General features: G+C 36.6%; 1 protein-coding gene across 6 annotated transcripts in view; it reads right to left on the bottom strand.

Annotated features, from left to right (window-relative positions):
• Positions 1–2,075: 2,075 nt before the first annotated feature.
• UTRN (utrophin) overlaps positions 2,076–25,178 on the bottom strand; it is a 334,555-nt gene continuing 311,452 nt past the window's right edge. For all 6 annotated transcript variants that reach the window (XM_079299176.1, XM_079299179.1, XM_079299174.1 and 3 more), the window contains 7 exons: positions 22,901–22,966; positions 15,409–15,567; positions 14,833–15,076; positions 8,654–8,762; positions 7,132–7,218; positions 4,838–4,860; positions 2,076–4,188 (listed from right to left, as the gene is read on the bottom strand). In XM_079299176.1, coding sequence (XP_079155302.1) covers positions 4,180–4,188; positions 4,838–4,860; positions 7,132–7,218; positions 8,654–8,762; positions 14,833–15,076; positions 15,409–15,567; positions 22,901–22,966 — 697 coding nt within the window. In that variant the 3' untranslated portion in view covers positions 2,076–4,179. The remainder of the gene's footprint in view (positions 4,189–4,837; positions 4,861–7,131; positions 7,219–8,653; positions 8,763–14,832; positions 15,077–15,408; positions 15,568–22,900; positions 22,967–25,178) is intronic.

Raw genomic sequence — 25,178 nt, 5'->3', positions numbered from 1 at the left:
CATGAAGATTTTTCTTAGGGAAACTCCATACTAAAGTAGAGAATTAAATATATATATAATGAACAAATTCTTTCCCAAGGGGTAATTTGTACCAGAAATGTTTAAAAGAATATCTTGGTAAATCCAAAACTTGCCCATTACAGTGATACATTTTTAATTTGGCTGAACTTAGATTTTATTATTTTATTTTATTTTGATTTTGTTATTTGTTGGGCTTTTTGGGGTTGTTTCTTGCTTAGTAGTGTAGTTATTGGGTTTTTTTGGGTTTTTTTTTTTTTCCAACTGGAGAAATAACAGAAGAGAGGACAGAACCCCTGACCCAGGACAGGGAGGTGCCACAAATTCTCACATACTGATGGTCTGTGTCCAGTACTTCTGACCTAGCAGGGCTGGTGTCTCATAATCTATCTTGGCTTTGAACATGTGAAGAGCCTTCTCTTGGTTAAAAAATAAATAGTACTACCCATACTAAGATGATGGTTTCACTAGTGATAAAAGCTCCCCTGAAGATGAAGCCTGAATAGCAGAAGGATTTCTACTCTCTGATTTTAATTAGATCCATCAATCTTGCATCTTCTCTGAGCAAATGAACTGACATGTTAATAATACAGCTTAAGGGTGTTTTCTAATGAGAATTTAAACTGATATGCTATCAACCAATGCCATCCATTCTGGGCTGTGCAGGAGGCTGTCCCTCCTGATGTTTTGCATAGATGTGTATTTTGGACTGAGACACAAGCATTCTAATGGGAAGTACTGGGTTTGCTTTATTTGGCCTGACAAAATAACAGCACTAGAGTCTGGTCAGTATTTAAAGGTAAAGGTTGGGTGGAGAAGGGAGGGAGTGCTCACCTTTGCATTGTGCATGGAGCACCAGAGGTGGCCACACACTGTCCCCAACACCCTTGAGGAAAGCCCCGTGGCTGGTGAGAAGTGGGTGCCATTCTGCTCCCCCTGTCTAGGGCCAGGACCTTTGTGGCACAGCACTGAAGGATCATTTTTTAAGCTGAGTACCTTCTTTGCAGGTGGCAGCATCGCTGAATTCTGGCACCTGCCACCTTGACAAGCAAGGTACAGAGGATGCAACTTGTAGATAAGTGCACTTTCATAAATTATTCCCAAAGTCAGGCCCTGGTCCTGTCCATACTTCTCTCTCCTGCTGCTCCTACTCTACAAACATATAATTAAAATGTTTAGTTTTTTAAAAAACGACAGGTTGTGCTGTTTCATACATGCCTTAGTCTAGTAGACTCTTCCTTTTAAGGCACATTTATTGTTCTAAATAGAGAACTTATTTTGACTTGATGTATTACTATTTTTATAGTTAAATTCCTTGCTAACTATTAAATCACTTAAATAATGATATTTCCATACAACTTGTTAACTATCCTTTCACAAACTGAGGGAAAAGATCATCACTTTTACACTTATGTTTCACATTTAGAGTTTAAAAAAAAACCCAAACAAAACTCAACAACTAAACATGAAACTGGTGCCAACTGTTATGATAAGGAAACAGAATTGTTGGGGCTTTGGATTTTTTCTCTCCTTTAAGAGTAGCAATTCCAACACAGTCTTTAACATAACTTGCATTAATGCAAATACTTGAAAGCAGCACAAGGTAGAAAATATACTTTCTGTCAGAATCCCTAATGCTGTGGTTCAGCTGTGCATGTTGACTGAAAGCCACCAAAAACCTGAAGACTAATTTATAGTTCTCCTATTTGACAGGGCTTCATGCATTATTGCTGTTCTGTAATACATATACAGAACATTTTAAAAAACAGAAAGTCTGCCTCTCAACGATCAGATTTACTGTCTGTCATGAAACTGAGAAGGATTCCAGACTAAAGATGGAAAACTAGAGAAAATATGCAAGATTTATGAAGAAAAAAACCACTGCTTCATCTAATTCATATAAACCCAAACCACACAGAGAAAAAGCTAGGACACAAAAATTGCCTATCATAGCTTGCTCATGTTAACCTTCAGAATGAAATTTTCAGCATTTAGCAATGAGATGTACCATCCTTGAAGCCCACAAAATTTAGAAGAACTCCATAGTTTTTCTCATGTTACTGCAATATATTCCTTTTATTTATTATTGTCTCATAGGAAGAATGTTACAATGTAGTGTTTGAAGCAGCATTTACTTGGCAGCAGAGGACAAAGGATGCATACAAACACAGGCAGAAAAACAACTTTATACATAACCTCATATTCAGAACAAAAATAAACCCACCAAATTCACTACTGATTTGTTTTTATACTTATGTTGGGAGTATTTTTAAAGATTCTTTGCCTAGAGAATTATGTAGCTTGATAAAAGCCAAGTACTTCGCAGAGAACAGAATATAAAGCTATTTCCAATACTACTTAAGAAGATAGGTCTGAGGTAGAAAGGTGGTTATGGCTTTCCTCTTCTGTAAAATGTGGAGTTTTTTCTACTCAAAATAACTGCATTACATTTTAATAGGAGTCAGCATCTTCTCACCTTGACAGTGTTGCTCCACTTGCTCAAGACTAATACTTAGTGCCTGAAAAGCTCTGTAGAAATGCTAAGTCCTACATCACCTTTGAGAGGTAAGCACTATCATCCCCATTTTACAGATGGGAAAACAGAGGCAGAGTGGTTAAATCATTTGCCAAAGGGTTCAGAAAGAACTGGCACTGGTGTCAGCAGTAGAAGGTGGTCAACACTGTGCCTGAATCCTTGAGCAGCAGCAGCTCAGGAGTAAATACTGTGGGTGCAGGACAGTCTGGATGGCAAAACTTCAGAGCCACTAGAAATTCCTGACCTGCTCTTTTAAGGTCCTCTAGCATTTTTTTAGTAGCAGTAGAGAATTTTACAACTCTTTCAACACCATTTTAAGTAAGTCTTTTTTTTTTTTTCTTCAGTAATAATTAAGAACAACACAACTTTGTTTCTCTTTACTTTACATGGAAGATATTGCATGCAGTTTTACCAATTAAAGGTATGTCCTAGAATTAAAGCAAGTGCCCATGCAGCATTGTAAACTCTGTGAAGGCATTAAAATCTCTTACGATAATCTTTAAAATCTAGAGATAGATGATCAGTGATCACATTTCCACAATTATCCTTATCAAAAGTAATAAAATAAATAAATTATTTTAAAGATAAGGATGATCTGCAAGATTACAATGCCAAATGCTAATATCCAAGTGCACTGCAGTTCTGGAGAAAGTTCTGTTGCAGATAGTATTGGAAAGGGCTTTCTAATCATCTCTTCATTTCCAAGAGGAAGACAAAAGAAAGGGATCTCACAGAAATAAGCTTTACTTGCTAGACTGTAAATTCCAAAACTTGAAGCAAGTTTGGCCCAGCAGGGAACAGCAAAGCTTTGTCTCTGAACAAAATTGGGAAGGATTACACTTAGGTCTTACTAAAACCAACTTAAACTATCATCTAAGTCCTCTTTTTAGCTATCTCCTGATTCAATGTAAAGTAAAGCTTAAAAAAATAATCCTCCAAATGGAGTGTTGGCTGGAAATAACAAAAAGGAAGTTAAAAATATCACTTAGGTACATGAGGATGCTAATTATGACTTGAAGTGAGTGTTTACTTTGTTTAATTGAATTAAAATACTGTATCTTGCACCTAATGATAGTTGTTGTTAATCTGTAACAATAACACAGATTATGGGAACTTCATATGTCAATGCTGAAAACAATACAAGGATATTCTGAAATCTGTGTGGTCAGATGGTTAGCATACAAATAATCAGTACAGAATATTACATGTGTGAGAATATAACTAAGGGTAGTTTACAATGCAAAAGCAAAGAGCTGAAAGGAATGTATAAATGTAACGTTTTGCTCCAAACTCCTTATGCAGTTCTCTTTACGATTATCAAAAAGAACATATATAAAGCCCCTGCCCCTTTTCCCCTGGCTGTATATTTATACAAATCAGTGACAAATATTCCACTGCTCATTAATTTACAGTTGCATAGAAAGGGAAGAAGGAAAAACCAAAAGCTACTATAAAACAACATCCTCGTCTTTGGGTGCTCAGTGTGGTACTGTTTCAAGTAGAACACGCGGTCGGGGCGCACGGCGTGTCCCGTGCAGGTTCTGTGGGGCGGAACGCGCGGCCGGCGGCTGCAGACAGGGCTGTGCTGCGCTCCAGAAGCACTGGCTGACAGCCCAAAGAACGCTTCACATGGCCTGTTGTGATGGGAAACAACGTCAGAACCACTGTGTCAGCACACACAGAAACTCTAACTCTGGGCTCAGGCAGCTCAGCGCTGTCACATCATCTTACAAAACCCTGAAATTTTAGAAATTTACATGTCTGAAATTCAGCAAATAACTGTGGCATGTAGTTACAAGAAATCTAAGTTTACAATATTGCAGTGTTTTAAGTCCTTGTTGAAGTGGTTGCCTGTTCAGCACAGACAGCTTACTCTAATGCCTAAGGTGCTGTTTGGCTCCTGGTCCTTGTGCAGTGGTGCCCACATTCCTGAAAGCAGAGCCGTGGGCACCCGGATGTCTTTGCAAGAACCAGCTTTGATCTTGCAAACTTATGCTGCCTTGAACCTAACTGGCACAAATAAATGCAAGCTGGCTCCATCTGGACAGCAATGCAGACCTGCAGAACTATAATACCTGTGCCAGTGTCTGACCCAGTAGAAATTTTCTATTACCTGCAATATTCTGAAACCTGGCCTTTCTGTTGTGTATCAGTCTAGCTTCCAAAGGAACCTCTAGGGAAAAATGTAGACAAAAACCACCCCAGCCCCTTTGCTTTAATTGAAATTACACTTGCTTTACTTTGTTTCCAATGCCTATGCAAGTACATAAACATGTCTCATACCTGTGGTCTGCCAGTGAAACTTGCTGCAAATAGAAATAAAAAAGGTTAGAAATGTACACGATTCTGCATCTTGACAGTTTAAAAACAAGGTTATTATCAGGAAAATACATACTACAGAAGAACAAAAAGACTTATCTTTAAAGGACTAAACAATTAACTAGAAATGTGTTGCAATGGTTTAATTCTTCACAAACTTAACAAATTTATAGCATTATAATGATATAGTTAATATTGTTTCATTTTCACTGTTTGCAGCCATAGAAACCACTGAGTGATGCACTACAGTATCATCTGTTTAAAATGCACTGCTCTGGACATCACTCAGATGCACATACAAGGCTTCTGCACAGTGTTGTACATCTGCCTGCTTCTGAGGACCAATGAAAAAGGGGCATTACATCCATGATCAGTGGATCAGAAGGACAAAAAAACCCCAAACAAACCAACAAACCACAAAACAACAAAGCCCACCATTAAAAGTATTGCTGGCCTTACTATATGAATAATTGCTCCATAAAGGATATTTGAAATAAATAGAAAGACTGATTTCAAGATTAATTATAACCTGAAACTCATAAAAACAAATAAAGCATGTAAGACATTTCTCTTGGTTAAACAGTCAAAAAAACAGCAAAACTCAGAGTTTAGTGCACTTTTTTGGAAAGGCCAAACTAATAATCCTCATTCCAGGCTTCTAAAACATTTAAGATATGAATTTGACAATCAAAAAGACTCCCGAGTAAGAGATGTTACAGAATGACTGAATAAGAGCAAACATAAGTAGTGCCTACTAACTGGGGAAAGGTGGTTCAGCCTGACAACAGGGAAAAATCCCATGAGATTTGGAACTGTGCCTCCTTTTAATCTTAAATGCTCAGATAGCCTTCACAATATGAAGGGGCCATGGCTTTCATTAGCAGTATTCTCCCATCTCATTTAAGATGCTTGTTCACAGAATCAGAGAGGTTTTTTCTGTTTTCCAGTCATGGAGAACAGCCATCATTACCAAACTTGTCCTGACAAAATGCAATTTGCTTTACATTCATTTGGGCCAAATGACCGTGTCACTGTACAGTCACATAGGAGACAGTAATTCCGAAAACCAAGAACCAAACCAAAATGCTTGAGTTGCATTTTATACTGATTTGTATACACACCCACCCTCAAGGTGTGCTGAGCAGCTCCACTAGCTGCTGACTTCAAATGAGATGCTCCTTAGAATCAAATACTTAATTTTCAGAACAAGGAGTTCTGAATTGTTGAACTCATCAAAAATCAAAAAGGGCAGCTGAAACAAGACCTTTTTTGCTGGAATCTAATTTGCTTTTTCAAAACACACAAGCTGTGATGCAGCTTGTCACAGCCAAACAATGTATGTTCAAGACATAAAAGGGGTATTAACAGGGTTTGCAGAATTTACAAAATAGCATAGAGTTGAGTCTTGATGCTTCCAAAAGGACTGGGCATAAACAGCCACTCTCTGACTTTGCCTTTTAAAACTGACCATTACTATTACATTTCATTTGAAACTTTCAACGGTTTTGAGAATATATCAAAGTTTTCACTACTCTTTTTCTAAGGTAAAAGAGCTGAAAAAAAAATATATATGGAAAAAGAGAGAGAGATCTGCATATGTATAAGTGTATTTGACGAACCCCACCAAAATACATGAGACAGCTCCTCACTTTTGCTAGTGCAGTGACACTGGAAGAAGGATCAGTGGAAATGTATGTTAGCTGATACAAGACATGCATAGGAACAAGCTGGTTTTCCTTTTGATCTCTCTTTAATAGACACTGAATAAAATATCAACTTCCAATGCATTTAAGCAGAGAAATTTGTTACATGCTGCATTTAGATATTTCCTCTAGTCTATTTAATAACTAGTTCAGTAATTAGTCTAAGGACTAATTGTCTAAGGACTTTTTTTTCAAGCTTTATTAAAAAAACTGCATTCAGAAATTCTGAATCTACATCACTTAAGTTCTACAAAAGGTTTTTATCAGCAGGTAGTGAGATTCTAGATGTCTTTCCCCTTATGTGGGCACTGCTGAAAATTCCACATGGAGCTACAGGCTTTTCTTATAGTGAATTGTTTCCACTTAAAACAAGAACGTTTATCTACCTTCACAAATAGTGTCTAATAAGGAATTTTAATTTAATTTAATATCTATGCAATAAATTCCCTCAGAAATATTCATTTTCCTTGTTAATACAATAAGAATAATTCTTTTTCTTCAAAAGACCATATTTTCTCCAATATGATTCTCAGAGATATATTTTGTTAAACTTACAGCAGCAAGCTGGAAATGTGTTGTTGATTTGTTCCATAACATCTGTTAGATCTGTGTTGGTATCATGAGGTGGAACTAACAAGTCATCTGCAGATACAAAAAACAAATGAATTTTGTAACAAGAGGAGGAAAAAAAAAAAGGACAACAACATTCTAAAAGGCATTCTTAGCCAACCTTCCAGTTAATTACTCCTTTATATTTCAAGGGAAAACAGTACCTGAAGCCTTTGTAATGTGCACAAGCTATCATTAATAATTGCCAGCCTTGGGAGAGGACGTGAAAGTTACATTATTGATTTGCAGTCAAACTCATTTCTCTTTTATTAAAACTTAAATATTGCATCCAGGATTTAACTAGAAGTTGCCAGCAAGGAACAGTATATAAAAATTTACAGTTAAAACAAATAAAATGACAAGATGAGGGAATGAAACCCAATAGCTACTCTATTAAAATTCTGTTCCAATTGCAGATGATTTGTCATGTAAATTTCAGAGTGAATACACATTCTTTCTTGGAAAAAAAATCCCAATATTTATCTTTTAGATGGTTTTTATGCAATGTGTACCAGCCATTTCAGTAGTGCTAAAATCCTCCTTACCATCTCTTTGAAAAATGATGCTTAAAATTAGCCAAGAGAATGGTTAGGGAACATAACTGGCTGTGTTGTTGGCAGTTTTATTGGACAGCATCTTTCATACTACATCTTTTCACTGCATGTAATCAGACTCAACAAAATTCCATGTTTTTCCAGATAAAGTAAAAAAGCATATGCTAATGCTGAATGAAAATTGTTCAGTAGGCAAGAGAATATTTCTCCTGTTTTCTAAAGGAACAAAATAATATTTAATGTATAACACAAGGCTTAAAAACAAAACCAGGAGGAACTTGTACTAAAATAATTTGAAAAAAATATTTTCCCTTTCCCCCTTCTTTTGACCATGCAATGGTCCATAGTTATTTCTGCTAACTCCTGGTTAAATTAATGAGAGAATTTAAAATAATCTTTCAAGAGAGAAATCCCTTTATGTGCAGAGTCTGTACCCATAAATATTGAATTATTGTTAAAGATGTGGACCTTTTGGGAGTGGGAACATCAAAATACCAGGACAAGCAGAGGTTACAAAAGAATTTTTAAAGCAGAGAGCAAGAGTAGATCCCCTGATTTGGACATTTGGTCCTGTATCTGATGGATTCCTTGGGTCCATGTGTGCACTGTAGGACAAACATGTCAGGACCACTGGTTCCTCTTTTAGTGAGGATGGATTTGCCCAGTAAAATTCACTTGGTCAGAATAGATGGAACCAAGGAGTCTATTGACAGAAGTCTGTAATGCAGAACCACAAGGGTTCTTAGGATACAGCAGCTCTTCCCAAGTGTGAGGAAGCAACAGCTCCTGCTGCACTGAGCAGAAGCATGCAAAGATCCACTCCTCTTGATTTACAAATCTTTCCAGAAGTGCCAACAAACCTATCCAGTAATCACCTCTGGCCTCACGAGCACATATCTGATGAGAACACCCACCTGTCTGATGGAACTGTGAGCTTGTGTCCTGCTCCAGAGGGAAGCCCAGGGCTGAGTGCTGGGGCGAGGCACAGGGGGAGGTGCCATTGACCCGGGAGTCTGACTCGGGCTACATGAAAGACAAGAAAACACAAATTCATGTCACTTGTATCCACATAATTTAATTGTGGGCTTGTATGCAGCCATCTTGTTCCTTTCCTTTTTTTATGTCCTCAAACTACTTATAGTTGGATACAACTGATGAGGAGTAAAAAAAAAGCCAAACCAAGAACTTGTTAAAAAAATAAATTTAGACCTAAGAACAGCTCTTACAGACTCCAGTTAATGGCCTTGTTAAAAATAATGTTCTGTTGCATCACAGAAACACAATGTAATGTACAACACACAGTATGCCAAGGTTCCCAGTCCAGCTCTGCAGAAAGACTACACAATGGGATTATTTGGGTTGTATTTATCTGCATGGGTATATACACACTTATACACACACAAACAGGACATTCAGCTAGGGGCCCACAAAAAGCTTTGCAAGGATGACTAAGCATGCTTAGAAACAACTGTTCAACCACTAACAGATCTGTAAACTCCAGAATCAAGAGAACACTTAAGACAAATCCAAAACAAATTCATTAAAAAGTGGTACCCAGCCATCATTCCTGCTAATGCTGATTCTCAACCATGTGAAAGACACCAAATTTGCAAGAATTTGTACTACTTGTATTACACAAACTCCTGAAAATTATGAGAAATAACTTATATACTTTGAAAATAACCTTTTCTGGACTCTTAAATTCACTTGAAGAATCACTGAAATAATTTAGCTGCAACCATGTGTGTGCTTGAGATTACATTTAAGCATACATATATGGACAGAAAATAAGAAAAGGCAGCTTAGAAATATTGGAAGGGACCTTATTCAGGCATTTTTCCATTCTTTTCCTCCCTTTTTTTAAAAATTGTTTCTAGCAAGATACTAGTAATACAGTATTTGAGCTCCAGAAGTGATTGTTCTGAAAAAAAAGAAAAAGTGAAATAATATTTACATCTGATGCAGATGTAGCTGGAATTGTTGCTGCTATCACTTATCTTTTTGACTGCAAATCATGAAATTACTTCTGAACAGCTAAAGGAGCAGGTTCTTTAAGTAAATCTATCAAAAGCAGATAGTGAAGTAATACAAAAGATCATTGCTTTTATGGTCTTTTTGAAACTGAGCAAGTACCTAGAACAGCTATGAGACTTGATGCAGAGTTAGAATACAAAATACAGGCTGTTAATTTGTGCACAAGTTTGCTCCTTTGCACTTCACAGCCTTAACTAAAATACTCAATTTCTTGAGATAGCTTCCAATTTATCAAAAACAATCTTCAGTAAAACTCCTCTAAATCTCATCACTTTCAGCATGACAATACTAAAGGCCAGCTTTGACTAAATGAATAAACCAAGAAATATTAGTCTGCATAGGAGACAAAGAAAAATGGAAATGTTTTCAAGCCAGACAAGGATTTTACTGTCAAAACACTTCTATGAACAGTGAATTACTATCAGGTAGTTAAGTAATCTGCTGCTTAGTACCAGGCTTCAATCCAGCTAAAGAATCTAAGTAATATGAGAGTGGTGATTTTAAATCAGAAAAGCCTGGGATAATTTAACCCAAGCAATTCTGTATTGCCAGAAACCACTGTCCAAAATGTTAGAACTGTAATGGCAAAGAGAGGAAGCAAATTCTCCAAAGAGTCCCTTCAATACAGAACAAGAAAACTAACTCCAGCAGCACCCACAAACAGATGAACAGAGAATATGAATCATTCAAAATGCAAAATTGCACCTGGAGTAAATCTCTGCCTTTGGCCCTGTTCAAACAGTAACTATGAATAAATTGTGCACAGATGAATGAGAAGATCTGTGCTGGACATATAAAACTGCAGCACAGCAACATATAGGCTCAGTCAAGGATAGCAAGGCACTGTAAAGTCAACAGTTCACGTTGATAGACAAACTAAATGCCTACAGACTCAGGTGATGAGTTAGTCAAGGTACTACTTAGTAATTCTATTGTACATGATGAAAGAGCACAAGGACCATCAATGGATAAACTGAGAGGAAACAAAACATACTTGGAATGAGTTACATTGATGTACCATATATTGGTGCAGCAGTCAGAATGAAATATTACAGCTGGATTTAAAAACAAGTCAAAACCCACACAACCACCATCTTCTAATCAGATGGCAGCACCTGATTACATCATTTTCATTTAAATATACTGATAAATGTTTCACTGCATAGTTCCAGTGGCTGCAATGAAAAGAAAAGCTTAAACAAACCAAACTCTTCTCCCAAATTAAGGACAATATTGTTATGCAGCTGAAGAGTGGGGTTTGGAGCAGAAAGGGAAGGTTTGTGGTAGTAGTATAATTGCCTTAATATAATAATCAGATAATGAGAAATGTTAAATGCAAACCAGTTGAGGATATAGATATATCAGCATGTATTTACATGATTTAACAATTCTACTGTTAGAGAACTTGAGAAAAACCACAGTAGAAAAACACATTCTATTTGACTCCAATTATATAACACCTACAAAATAAGAGCACTTCCAGTATCATGAAATTCATGTATTCTTACTTGAAACAACTCAGCAGACAGCCCTTAAGCCAGAAACCAAAAGCAAATAGCTCTAGATGTTACTATACACCTGCTGCCTCTTCTTGAAAGAAACAAAAGCAGGGATACTTAGCATGCCTCTGTAGGAATGAGGGAGAGGTTTCTAACTCCAGTCTCGGGGAGTTTTCAAACTTCTTTTTAGGTAAAACCAAGCAAAGATATGAAGGGACAAATAAGTCCTTCTCCAGAAAACTCTGAAATTTTGGTTTTGCTTCTGTATTACTGCAGTTTTTAGTGCACTTCAAAGGAGATATTTGTTTCAACCAGTTTTAATATACAGTGCCTTATTTCACTATGCCTCCTGCTGATGTCTTTCCCAAAGAAGAGTCTGAAATGCTCTGTGGCTAATGGACAGCTAAGATATACCTGCTCTTTCCTTCTGCTGCTTTTGGTAAAAAACAAACTAAACCTCAGTGTCCCCAATCTGAATCAGAAGAAACCCCAAAAATGCCAATTTTACTACCACACTCATTACAGATGTTTCTTCTTGCTCCAGAATTTTTCTCCCAGCTACAAAAGAAACAAACTCTGCTGCACTCTTCTGATAAAGCTCCTCTGCTTTCAGCTGGAGAGGGAGTTGCAGCCCCTATTTACTCTCTGTCTGATCACACAGCTGTTGACAGATGAATTTAGCTCCCACTAACTTCAATATCAAATCCAATATGAAACCTCTTTTCAGCAGCTCAGAGAAAACTGAGAAAAATCCAAACAGACTTTAAATGCCCTTCATAATAGATCTCACTTTGCCTTTGCAAATGCAGTATCTGTAAAGGCTAAAGAAAGAAAAATGAAAACAAATTCCTTGTTTTTTCTCTGTCTGATTAACATGTTGGTATCAAAGCTGTCACACGCCAGTTCTGTTTCACCTTCTTCTTTGGCACCCTAATCAATCAGGCAGACAAAAATGACAACATTGTGTGACAGCTACCAATCCTTTGGGCTTGCTAAAATAAAAATAGTATGGTAACCTCAGAATTGTGACCTGAAGTAGATAAGTGTGCAGTGAGGATGCATGCATTTTTCTGCTAAAGGTGCTCTCTAAAGAATGTCCTAGAATGCTCTCATCTAGATTAAGCAGTTACTACATGAAAGTCTCTAAATTTCATTAACTCTCTGCCCCATTAGCTGTGTGTAGACAGACTCACTCCAATCTTTTAGAGAAAAAAAAGCCTCCAGTCCCTATTTTATACTCAGTGGTATAAAACACCAGTCAGGAGGCTAGTGGAGAAGAGAAATGGGGAGACTTGCTGTTGATAGAATAGACAGAGATGATATGAAATGCCAGCCATGGCAAAAATACTGCTGCAAGACACTTTTGTCCTTTAATACTAGCAATTATACTGTTGTTATATATTTTGAGATTGGGACTTGTGAGCATCTTTCTTGCAAATCATCCATCTCATTAATAAGAAAAGGTATTCCTTTTATCCACTAAAAATAACTGGGACAACCAGTAAAAGCCAAAGAAACAAATAAATATAAAAAGGCTTTCAATAAATCCCTTCCCCAAGCAGTAAAAGAGATAAAGGCTTTTCCAAAAGATAGTGGCCAAGCTGATGGAACAACAAACATGCTGAAGAGTGGCATTTTTTTACAAAGGGAGCAGTAATTGAAATCAGTGCTGCTTCATAATTCTATTAATGTCAAATATTATTAAAAATTCAAATTATTTATAATTTCTGAATCCCCATCAGGGGAGTAGCTTCAACATTCTGGAAACAGCTTGTAAAACATCCAGTAAAATTTATAATGATTTGTATAGAAAGGCATATTGAAAAGCCAGAGATATGTTATGAAAGACATTCTCATATACTTGACTCTGTAAGAGCCACTTTATTAAATGACAGAGGAGAAACAAAGACCTTAGGAAATAATACTTGGAGCAATCAGAAGCATGGCGTGACTCCCACAGAGACAGGACAATGTGGACAGAAAGCAAAAGAGCAACACTATACAGTAAATGAGGTGTAAACAGTCAGAAATACTAAAAAAGGTCACCTCTATTCTACTTTACCCTATCTGAACCCAAAAGCTGCAGAATGCCTAGAAAATTCCAACAGCAGAACTGGTAAGAAAGAATTACTGTTCCTTCTCCCACCCATTTTATCACATCAAAAATTTATACTCTAAAGGTGTTACTAATAATGGCATAAGGATTCCAAAAAGATTACAAAATTGTGAGATCATTCTCAGCTCATTAGGGGAAAAAAAAGGGTTTGAAGGGGTGAATAAGTTTCTGCTCTAAGCACTAAGCTGCAAGTGACCATGGGTTTGGTGGAACCTGTGTGTCCTGTTCAATCACATTTCTTTGCAGATTTTAAACACTTCTCTACAAGACCAAGTATTGGCCAAATATCCCAAGACCTTTACTTTATAAATTATTATTAACAGTTGCTGTCTTCCCTGTGAAATATTACAGCTACTCAAATACTGATGAATGCTAGAATCACAGTAGCAACAACATTTACTCTGCTAGAGGGGTAGGGAAGTAATTAGAACAGATGCATCTTAATCCTATTCAGCCAAAACTGCCTAGAAAAAAATGACAAAGCCAGTGAAACAAACAGCAAATACCTTAATCTCTGTAATGAGAGTATCATCTACAGCAGGAACTTAGGCCATTTTAATACCTGGTTTATGTAGCCTGTTTCTTGGCTTAGTTAAATCCTCTACTACACACAGCCAGTGATCTGACTCATGGAAGGCAGGAAACCCTTGTCTCATTGTACTCTGACCCAAATGTAAGGATTAGTTAGAAGAAAACATTCACACAAATTTCTCTTCATTACTCAAGCTTCCCCACATGATATAGTACATCTCTAACAACACCTGGTATATGCTGCTCCTGTTATTTCTAGAAGCCAGGTGTGCACATGCTGGCTTCCAAAGCAATCAGCATTCCTTCTGCCAAACAGGAAACCTTCAATCTCCAGCTACCAGCACTTGCTAAAAGGTTCTTACCTTCAGCATTTACTTGTGTCAAAGACCTCTTGGCTGTAGCTTATTGGTCTAAATATGCTACTCAAGAGGAACAGAATTTTAAATGTAATTAATTGCTCCTTTTTATTTCAGACATATATCTTTGGCCATCTGTCTCTGGCATGCTGAGAGAGGTCTGAGTGACTAACTGTGATAACAAATAAACATATTATTTAAGGAAAGCGTCTGGTAAAACTGAAGTCAAACATGGGATGTGGCTGGCATCATTACTTGGAGTAGGGTATATATTTTCTTCCCATGCTTTTTAATTAATGAAAAGCTACTGCTCTTTTTTGTGTTATTTTCAGTGTTTCCTAAGTTCCCATGATCACTCCAGCACTTGCAATCATTTTCTGCTCATTTGACATTAACTACGGGTTATACTAGAGGGTAAGAAAAAATATCTCGTTAGAAATGATTAATTGCAACAGACCAAGAGTGCATGGTGAAAATACTTACAGTAAAATGTCAGTGCCTTTGCTCCCCCAAGAAATCCATGGTGTAGATACCATACGGGGCAAAGTGTACAGTACCTGCTCGAGGAGCTGCCGTAGCCGGTGAAGCTGGGACTCCAGCTGCTTGTTGTGATCTTCCAGTATCTGCATCCTCGCCTCCAGGCGGCCCTTGTGCTGCCTCAGGAGTTTAGCTTCAGCAATGAGCTCGGCATCTTCACAAGCATGCTGAGGTGACACAACGGAGTCAGGGGGCGACGCAAGAGGGTTTATTCCTCTCCGAAGATGTTGCTCCTTTAGCTGCTCATATTCCATCTGCAGACACCTGGGACATTGAAAAGTGGAGGAGAATGATGACTTCTTAGATCAAACAATGTTACCATCTCCCACCAATAGCACAAATAGCTCAAAGACATTGTGGAGGGGGTTGAAAAAATGGCAGTGAAGTAAAAGTGAAACTAATTTATTTCTTCACAGACACCTCCCTCTTCTATCTAACAGAGCCAGGCTATGCTCAACATATGCCTTGATTGTGAATTGTTTGGGTTTTTTGCTAAAATCATTACTTTTAGGTCTTTCTCATCTTTAACATAGTACATGCATGGCTCAAGCAATAACAAAATGGCAATTCAGACACCAGTAGGAAGATAATGAGACCTTTGCTCTTCTTCAAGGTCAGCAATGATACGCTCCAACTCTCCCCGCTCTTCCTTCTCCACGGACTTGAGTATTTGAGCAGGACTCTGTGGCTGACTCACAGGTGACTCTCCTCCCAGTGTCTGACAGTACTGCTGGATAAGGGCATGCTCATCCTCTCTGAAACATCAAAACAACACTGATAAACACAGAGCAGTAAAACATTTATTACGTGAGCAAACATCTCAATCAAGCTAAGAGATTTTGTTTGTTTATGGAAAAGGACTAAGCGAGATGAAATTAAGCCTAAAAAACATACTGAAAGGAAACTATATAAACATACAATGCATGGGGAAAAAAGATTAATCTGTAGTAAAAGATCAGCTTAGTTTAATCTATGCATAGAGAACAAATGCTGCTAGTAGTTTGAAAAGAAAGAGTGAAAACAAGAATAAGTGATTTGAAAAGAAAGCAGTCAAATCAGCAATCAAAGATTACTGATTTGAAATGCCTTAAAAATAAATAAAACAAACAAGCATCTTCTAGATCCTTTTTTTAAAAATAGGTGACATTTTTGAAATTTTTAAGAGATAATTTTGGTTTGCTCAATTTACCTAATAAAATTGGAGAAAAAAAAAAAGAAGTCACATTTAAATTAGCGAAAAAAAGTTCCATTTTTCTCCCCCTATTTTGATACACACACACAATACCTTGAAATTCTGCATTGGTAATCGATTTCCTTATTAGAGATTCAGGGACAGAAATAAACTATAACACTGTCCTCCTCCTGACTCACATGAAATTACTTTCTGGTAAGGAGATACAGAAGTCCTGACACTTTCAATTATGCTTTAATACCCAAGTGAATTTGGTTTTGTATAGATGTGCCTTACTTTCCAAGTTGCTGGCTTTTCTCCATAAATAAAGTCAGATGGATAGAAAGTGAAAGATACCACATCTTAAAACCAGTTTGCTTGCTTGGTTACTCAAGAATGAATCAACAACAGAAAAATATATACTATTCATTTTTTAAGAGAGAAATTGCAGCAGCAGTATAAATGCTGAAGAAAACCCTCCTTACATTATCTCCTTTAATTGACTAGAAACAAGATACTGCACACCTTATGATACCATGAAATATTGGTACAAACTTTACCCTAAGGATCTCCTACAGTTAAAACATCATCAGAGCAGAGTGACACACACACACAGAGTATATATGGTATATACACATATTCAGATATTATTTAGAAAAGAGACTTTTCCATATTAAAAATATTTTGTGTGCTAATTTTTCCCACTACTGTTGGAGGAAATTTGGGAGCTGAAAATTCTGCTATCCACTAGTTATAGAATTAAAAGTATCCTCAAGGACTGCCTTTGAAAGCACATGCAAAAAAATCAGAGGATCATTTATATGTAAAGTATTTCTTTTCAAAATTAAAGTGTAATGGAAATTTTCAGGAGGCTTTTAAAAAATTTCCTGTCAGGCAATTTAACATCTTTCCTCACAGAATTTCCAAATGTACCTTCTCATTTTGAAAGAATAGTAAAACCAGTTATTTAGAAAAGTATACCCTGGAAGAAACAGCAGTTATTTCTGTGGTGAGAAACAGTCTATAAATAAATGCATGTACAAGTAAAACCCATTAGATATTTTATGGGCCATGCATATGGATTGGAGGGTTCCTCAGAAATAAGTTCAGACTCTTGGGACTAAATGAGAAAATGCACATGACAGGAACAGACAAGAGCTGCATAAATACTGTTTGTGTAAAGAAAAACCTTACTTTATCCTGTTAAACTAAGATTTTTTGTTAGCTTAGTATATCAATATCAATTTAAAAGCATCATCAGTATTAAAAGCAAGACAAAATAGCCAAAGATTTAATAAATCCTGAATCCTGGTGTCTCTCTCTTGGAAAAGTACTTCTACCATTTAGCAAAACTATTTGGTTCTTTGTTGTACTGCCTAAGACAAAATTTGTACTGAAGACTAATCTCATGGTAGAAGAGTACCAAATTATTTCTTCCCATGGATAACTATTCACTATCTACCCAAAGCTATTATGTGGCTTCAACTTTGCATTCATCAAGACTTGAAAATTTAGACTCCTGCAAAGAAATGTACATCAAGTAACATTGTGCCCTCTGGAAAAAATCCAAAGAAGAAAAAATATATCCTGTGCCAGTTCTGTCCACTGGATGAAAAACCTAATTATTGAGTTTTGCTTTTAAAAATGAGTAGCAAATTTAAAGAAAATAATGTACATTCACTTATTTCTTAGCTGTCTTGGCTGTTGTCAGTACTACATCCATGAGAAGAAATGACAACATGGATCTTCCATGCAACTGAATAAATTAAATTAATTTTTCATTAATACACACATATATAAAGAAGGAGTTAAATGCAATTGGGGTTTCATGTGCATTTATGTCCTTAAAAAAAAAAAGAATAACATCCAAGAGTGCTAGCCGAAAAAGAAACAGAAAGAAACAGCTCAGTGTTCGCTTCCCCACCCTTATCTACAAAACAAAACCTTTAATTGTTTTATCTTCTTCACTGCTTGAGTGATCTCAGGGAAATTCATAATCACTGTTGGTTTTCATTACTACTTCATGTCTACTTAAAATGAAAACAAAGGCTAGTGCAGTTAATGGAGTTTGGATCAGGTCCCAATATGATAATTAAAACATCATTGTACTTATATAGCCTTCAGTCATCCTGACAAAAATACCCTAAAAATACCCTAACCCTTCTAACAAATTTTTTGCTGAAGTGATGTAATTCCTCTGGGGGCTTCCAACAGCCTGCAAAATGTGCAGAGTACCCTGTGACTGAAATGGCCACAGCCAGCCAAGAGTGACAGCAATTCCATGTCACACCTTGGGTGAGCACAAAAACAGAGTTAAAGCAGGCAGGTGAGAGAACACAGCTTTATCATCCAGACTTCAAAACACTGTTTACACGTGAATTTAAGCCACACTGTGTGACTACACATACAGCCTTATTTTGTGCAAGGGTGTTGATGATGTCAGGAAATGTTCACTTGATCTAGTTTAGTCTGGTGATTTCAATTAGGCATCAAAAAGCTCCTCTCAATGGTTAGAAATGGTGAAATAGTTTATAAACCAAATTTAGGATACCTAAACTGGATATTTTTAAAAATAAGGCTCTGTAAAACTGGATTTAATATATTTATTGGAATTTGTTAAATCTGAGATTCTGTCAAGATGTCTCCATTAGGTATCACCTCAATTTTTAATGAAACCTAAAATGGTTTTCAAAAAAGAGTTTACATGGTGAATGCTTACATACTTTTGACTGGTATTGCAATCCCTTTTTTCACAGGGACTTGAAAAAGGAAGTCTTCTGAAACAGAAGTGGATTTTTACCATGTGTTCGACCTTTGGTCCGTCTTGTAAAATTACTAGTTTGAAAAAACACAACCTTGAACCTGCACCAACAAACCTCATGACCATAATTAGGGTAGATTCATTAGTAGCACAGGAGTCCCAGGACAGGGTTTCAAATGACCTACAACATAAGGTCATTGTTCTATGCCAGGCAAATACTTTCATTTTGAGAATCTGGGACATTCTTCTGTAGAAGTGGTAGGAGATGATGATCAGCAATCAAAATAAAAGCAGCATGTAAAATTTAATTGCTCATTCTTTCTTGGTGGTTATTTTATTGAATACCCTGTGTGCTTTGAGAAACAACTAGAAGTACACAAAGTCCTTCGACAGCAGAGGCTGCAGCTCCTATTCTGCATTTCACCACAGTAAAAAGCAGCAAACAAGACATCCCAGAGGGTCAGACTTGAAAGAAGTACATCTCAGAGGAGAACAACACCCCAACAAAGAAGCCCAGGGTAAACAGCCTTTGAAATATCCTATTCTCTTTGTGAACACATATATTTTCAAGATGTCTGTTCCAAAACATGCATCGTGCATAGAGGAAGCAAGAGGCAAATCAAGCTGCATATAACCTCTCTTTTATTTGACTATGCCATAGAAAGAATATTCAGATTTCACGACCATCACTTTTCATCAGTGCATTGCTTTATATGATCAAGAAAACTCATTGCTAAATTGTATTTAAGATAGGAAGACATGGCTATTTGAGAACTTACTTCATTGACAATTTTAATTTTTGCTGCAGCTCTCATACTAAGCACCATGCATTCTAGTCCAAATAAAGCGCACCTTGACCTACTGATGCTATGAGACATACCAGAATAAGGATGCAAAAGGTATTCAAAAATACTTTATCTAATTTACTTGTTCTTCTCCTAATTTCACCATCCCTTGAAACAAATTTCTCCTTGTGACAATATATCTTTTAACCCCTTACATCATGTCACAGTATTCAGTTACTACATACTGGGCTCCAGTTTGACTTGCATCACATTAAGTACCAGTGCCAGGTAAAAGTATCAATGGCCTTCACTTCTGTTCCTTCTTCTGAACCTAAGTGCATAATTCTGTAACAAATAAAATTTCAGGTAGGTTCCAACTCTGCACCAACAATACTGCAGAGATGAAGATAACTGGTAGTAAAGGCAGGAACCTGAAAACAGCTGTTAACCACCTGCATTTATTCTGGAAGTATTTATGCTACACCCAGTGCAATTCACTTCAGTATAGGCTGGTTAGGATACTTCATGCCTAACAGGAATAGGAAAGTTACACTCTTGTTCTATTTCTCTAACAATTTTTATTTTCATTCTGCTACATCATGATCTATCAAACTGTGAGGCACAGCTTTCTGATAAGAACACTATTTATAATTTTGTTGTAAAGAACTGATTTTTTCCTTATGCTCATCTTCACTTGTGAATAGGTAAGTCTGCTTTAAAGATAGAGATGCTTTTGCATGAATTAAAGGCAAATAAAATCACAACATTCTGGCCTAAACATTTGGAACTGTCTAATTCTAAGGAGAAGATGGCTTGAAGTGAAAACATTTCTATTCAATGTATTTGTACCAGAAAATTCATGCATGAGAGCATTAGAATGTTTTTTAAAAAGTTGGACATATAACAGTAGAGACACTGCCTTTTTTTTTTTGCTATCTACAACTATTTTTCTGATTAAGGAAAATGCATTTTTAAATGGAATTCACATATCTTTTGAAAAGGGGAGGGTTAGTCTTAGAGAGATAAAAGTCACAATAACATTCACAAAAACAGGTTAGTTAAAAACCAAGAATTATCTTTGATGAGTGCTTTCTTAATCAAATATTATAAAACATTTCTGAAAATAAACTCATTATTTTTAACAAAGAGAAGAAAGTTCTCTTATTCAAATGTAGATGACTTCTTATATATAATCTCTGAAGCATGAAGAATGTTAAAAGTACTGTGAACTTGACAAGAGCAAAGTAGTAACTTTCTAAATGAAGTGCAATACTGTCTCTGTTCTATATCCCTAGTAAACTGAAGGACTCTTCAGGACCAATAAAAATAAGATCATGAAACAGAAATCCAATTATGACAAGCAAAGAATTTCATTTCCAAATCAGCAATTGTTTCCTGAATGTTTGAAATAGTACTGAAAAAAAAAAATTGGCTCAGAGCTTTACATCTGAACAGAAGAAACATGTATTCTCATTTCAAATTCGTCCTTTGAATTCCATCCATGTAAGAATGGTTACACCATCCCCATTTCTATGTTAAACGGCATTTTAAAAAATAAGAATATATTTGAACTATAATCCTAAACTCCTAATGTTTCAGCAATTTATGATCCAAACTGAGATACACACTTCACAGTTCTGTAGTTTCCTGGGAAAACCTCTGGCTGTCAAGCACTGGAACAGGTAGCTCAGGGCAGTGGCTGAGTCACCATCACTGGAGGAATTTAAGGGAGGTAGATGTGGCACTCACATGTGGGAACGTGGTTTAGTGATGGTGGATTTGGACAGTTGGATTAATGATCTTAAAGGTCTTTTCCAACCTAATGATTCTATGAATATAGTTCAAATTTTAATCACAGGCCTTCAGAGTTTTGAGTACTTCAGGACTTATGCCTTAATGAGAGCATGCATTGTAATCTGCAAATAAAACAGAAGTGCCATTGTATACAAGTTTACTTTCTTGTCCATATATCCTGACTCAGACCTAAATTCAGAAGTACCTTTCACTTGTTGGTACACAAGCTTCCCACGTTGATTCCTTTTCTAAGGAAAAGGAATGCAGGGAAATTGATTTAAAATCAACAACTGATTTGCCAGTAAAAATTAAGCATACACCCCCTCCCTTTTACCATTGGGAAGGATGGTTGTTTTGTCTTTGTATATGAGTAGGATCATTAATTTCAAAATACACAACTCAAGTGTGTGAGCATTTAGTTGCCTGCAAGTTTCTAGCTTTCCTGCCAAATGACAGTATGTTTGCTCCTCTTTTTTTTGTGGAAGGGAAATCAAAAGGGAATAATTTTGGCTGCATTTCTCTCACTGGTGAGTGTGCCAACAACAGAAACACATTAAAACAGCTTGCATGAAAAAGAAGTTTTGTTTGGTATGTAAATACAGTTAATTAATCAGGAAAGAGGCAACATTTAAAGGGGGTCATGTGCTTCTTTCAAGCAAAATACTTTAAATCTTGAACTGTTAGTACATTAATAGATAGTGTACTACCTATCTATAGATGGATAGAATAATTTCATTATTAGATTTCAAAACAATAAATGAAAGTCTTACTGAGACCAACAGCATTTTTTAACTAAAGCTGAACAAGAACAATTTCAGTTTCCCTCTTTAAAAATGCCGATGGTATTTGTCAGTAACTTAGAAGAGGCAGTCCTACAATGCTTATTTAATTAACTGAACTGATGACAGAGAGGTTAAAACATTTGTTTCTACATTGAAAAAAAAAGTATTTAATCCATCAGCAATCCAAGGAGTTCTATGTTTTTCCAAGCATAGAACCAATGCATTTTCATTAGGGTTTTTACAATAAAAGTGACACATAATTTGAAAAACAAAAGGAAAATTGGTAAAATTAATGCAGGACTATGCTTATTACATAGGACAATTCCAGGTAAAAACTGATGGATCAGCAGCCAGAAAACTGAAATATAAACAAGAAATATAAACATGAAGTAGCAACACACTTCTGGCTCAGAAGAATCTTCAAAGTACAGATGATTTTTTATTTTAATAAGAAAGTTGTCTAGGGTCTAGCAAAAGCCTAGAAAAGCCTTCTTTTATACTGTGATAAAAGCAGAAAAGGAATACCAAGTAGAGCATATAGAGCTGTGGCCTTTTACAAGTCACATGAAACATCCTCCCTTTCGAAGCAGAATTGCTGACAAACGTAGAGTCCCCACACACCATCAAGCGAACATCACCAATTTCTACAACTGGTGCTTGGAACAATTAAACTTATGGAGGCGTCCTTGGGCTCACAGCTGCTCTCACTGGGACTAAGCCCTGTGTCAGAGCTGCTGCAGGTTTCACCATGACCCTACAAAGTTCCTGGCGGCCGTAGCAGCGCGAGTGACTTACACGCTTCCTGTGGTGGAGCTGCTGTCCATGAGGAAGGAGCCGTTGGTCCTTTCCATCTGCGCCAGCCTGCAAGGCAGGGAAAGACCAGGACGTTCAGACAACGTGCTGCACAACTTAAACAGAGGCACTGGGGAAAACAACTCTACTTAGGAACTGCTCAGATCTTTGTGGCAATCTTTGTGTAAGTGATTAGGAAGAAACTAGATTTTGTGATGAAAACCTATAATCCAGAGGACTTTTATGAGAAACTTGTGCTACGATTAATTAATTCTACTTGCCAAGCAACAACAAAAAAGTGCATTTTCTCGCTCTATCATAATTATCATTAGCATCACCACAACTTGCATGGCAAAATTAGTTAAAGAGATGTTTTCACAGATGGTTTTCTTTTTGAATTTTCTAAAGCTGGACTAACAAAAGAGGATGAATCTTTGTTAAATATAGCACATGCAACATCTGAAATGATGCTTGGCAAATAATACTACCCTGTGGACAGACAAGTCCTGTAAAACATCACAAAAAGCAGTATAATTACATGGAACCACTGCCTACAGTTCCTCATTTTGGAAGCAATTAATCTAAAAAAACCAAATTACTACACTGTATATACAAGGTCATACAGTTCTTTAAAATCAAAGCAGAAATTTTCTATTTATTCAAATTTCCAGGAAAGATGTACCTCATGTACAAAAGAGATGTACATAAAAATGAAGAACACTTAATGCTTTGCACATATATTCAGTGGCACCAAATACAGCTATTTCCTTTACTACAGAGATACCTTATTTTCACATATATTTTTTCAAGTGCATTATGCATTACTATAGACATCTTCAAACCTCCTTTTGCAGGGACTCTCCTAGGCTGTAAAGAATGTGCAGCAAGCCCTTCTGTACATTTGTTACTATTCCTGAGGGTTGAAGAATAAATGAAGGCACACACTGGATGTCATCTTGACTGTCTGTTCCACTATGGCTGGGGTGGAACATTGTGTGCCAACATCTCCCCTCAAGGGGAGAGAATCTCTGAAGTGACTCAGTACAAATCAGATCATCTCTGCTCGGGCATCTCAAACAAATCTAGTTCAGTAAGCCATATGCTCAGTCACCTTAATATATATTAATATATTAAGTCACCTTAATAAAGCTGATAAGCTCAGCATCTTTAAATCTTTTGATGGAACATAATTTTAGAAATTTATCTTCACACTCCCTTTGTCACATAGGGAAGTAATACAACCCCCACTATTTTTGAGAAGGGCCTGCCCTGAATCCCTTAGTGAGTAATAGATATTCCAGCTCACTTATGCAGATTACACCAATATCATCGGGTTTAGGATCTCCATCATTAATGAGGATTTGCTTGGGATATTATATGGAACCAGCAGATGGCCCTAATCAGGGAGCACAGAGAAACAGGGAAGGGACTCTACAGTTGCAAAAAGCCTTAAAGATAGGATAAAAACTGAATGCTTTTTTTGGGAAGGAAATTAGAAACAACTCAGAGGTGATACAGCACAACAGAACAGGCAGATGCTACTTGATTCTTGGCAGGGGATCTGTAAACAGAAAAGTGAGAGTTGAATGTTCAACCAGGCTTTAAGCCCTAATATACCATTTCTTCTGGGCACTGTCTTATCAGGGAAGCCCTGATAATACTTCTTTAAAGATGCTTAGCTGAAAAGACCAGAACAATAAAAAAGGTTTACTACTTTATATGCAACAAATGTGTAACAGATTCAACTAGAAAGGACACAATAAAAATTATATGAAACACAGAATTATGCCTTCTTTTTTCTAGATTTTATTGTTAGAAGAAAAACAATCCTGAGTAGTTTTAGACAGATTACCTATAAGGCAATTAGTAGTAAGTTTTCAATTTTGCTAAGCAATGTTTGCACACAGCAGGTACAGATTTAGTTTGTATCCTGAATGATAACTGAGTAGTATACAGTCCACCTTCATCTAATCTCATCCCAAGCATAACTGGTAAGAGGTGAGGAGGAGGAGAGGGAAAACAGCTATTGCACCTAGGATCTCCACTGATCCTTAATGAGAGTCCAGAGTTTGAGCTTCACGTGGGCACAAAAAGCCACAGCATTGTGGCACCACATGCTGGAAAAATTACATAGGCAGACAGAAATTTCTTCCATATCTCTAAAGAAATTCAATTTGTTTGGTTCAGGGATTTTAACTGATTACAACATGGCCTAAGTTATAGATTCAAAGAAATGCTGGGCGATTTATATGAATGACATGTTTCAAATAACTGAAAAGCT

The sequence above is a fragment of the Erithacus rubecula genome (genome assembly GCF_903797595.1).
Source record: "Erithacus rubecula genome assembly, chromosome: 2".
In the NCBI taxonomy this organism is placed as follows: Eukaryota; Metazoa; Chordata; class Aves; order Passeriformes; family Muscicapidae; genus Erithacus; species Erithacus rubecula.
Note: the sequence above shows the minus strand (reverse complement) of the source record. Positions and strands in the feature narration are given on the sequence as shown.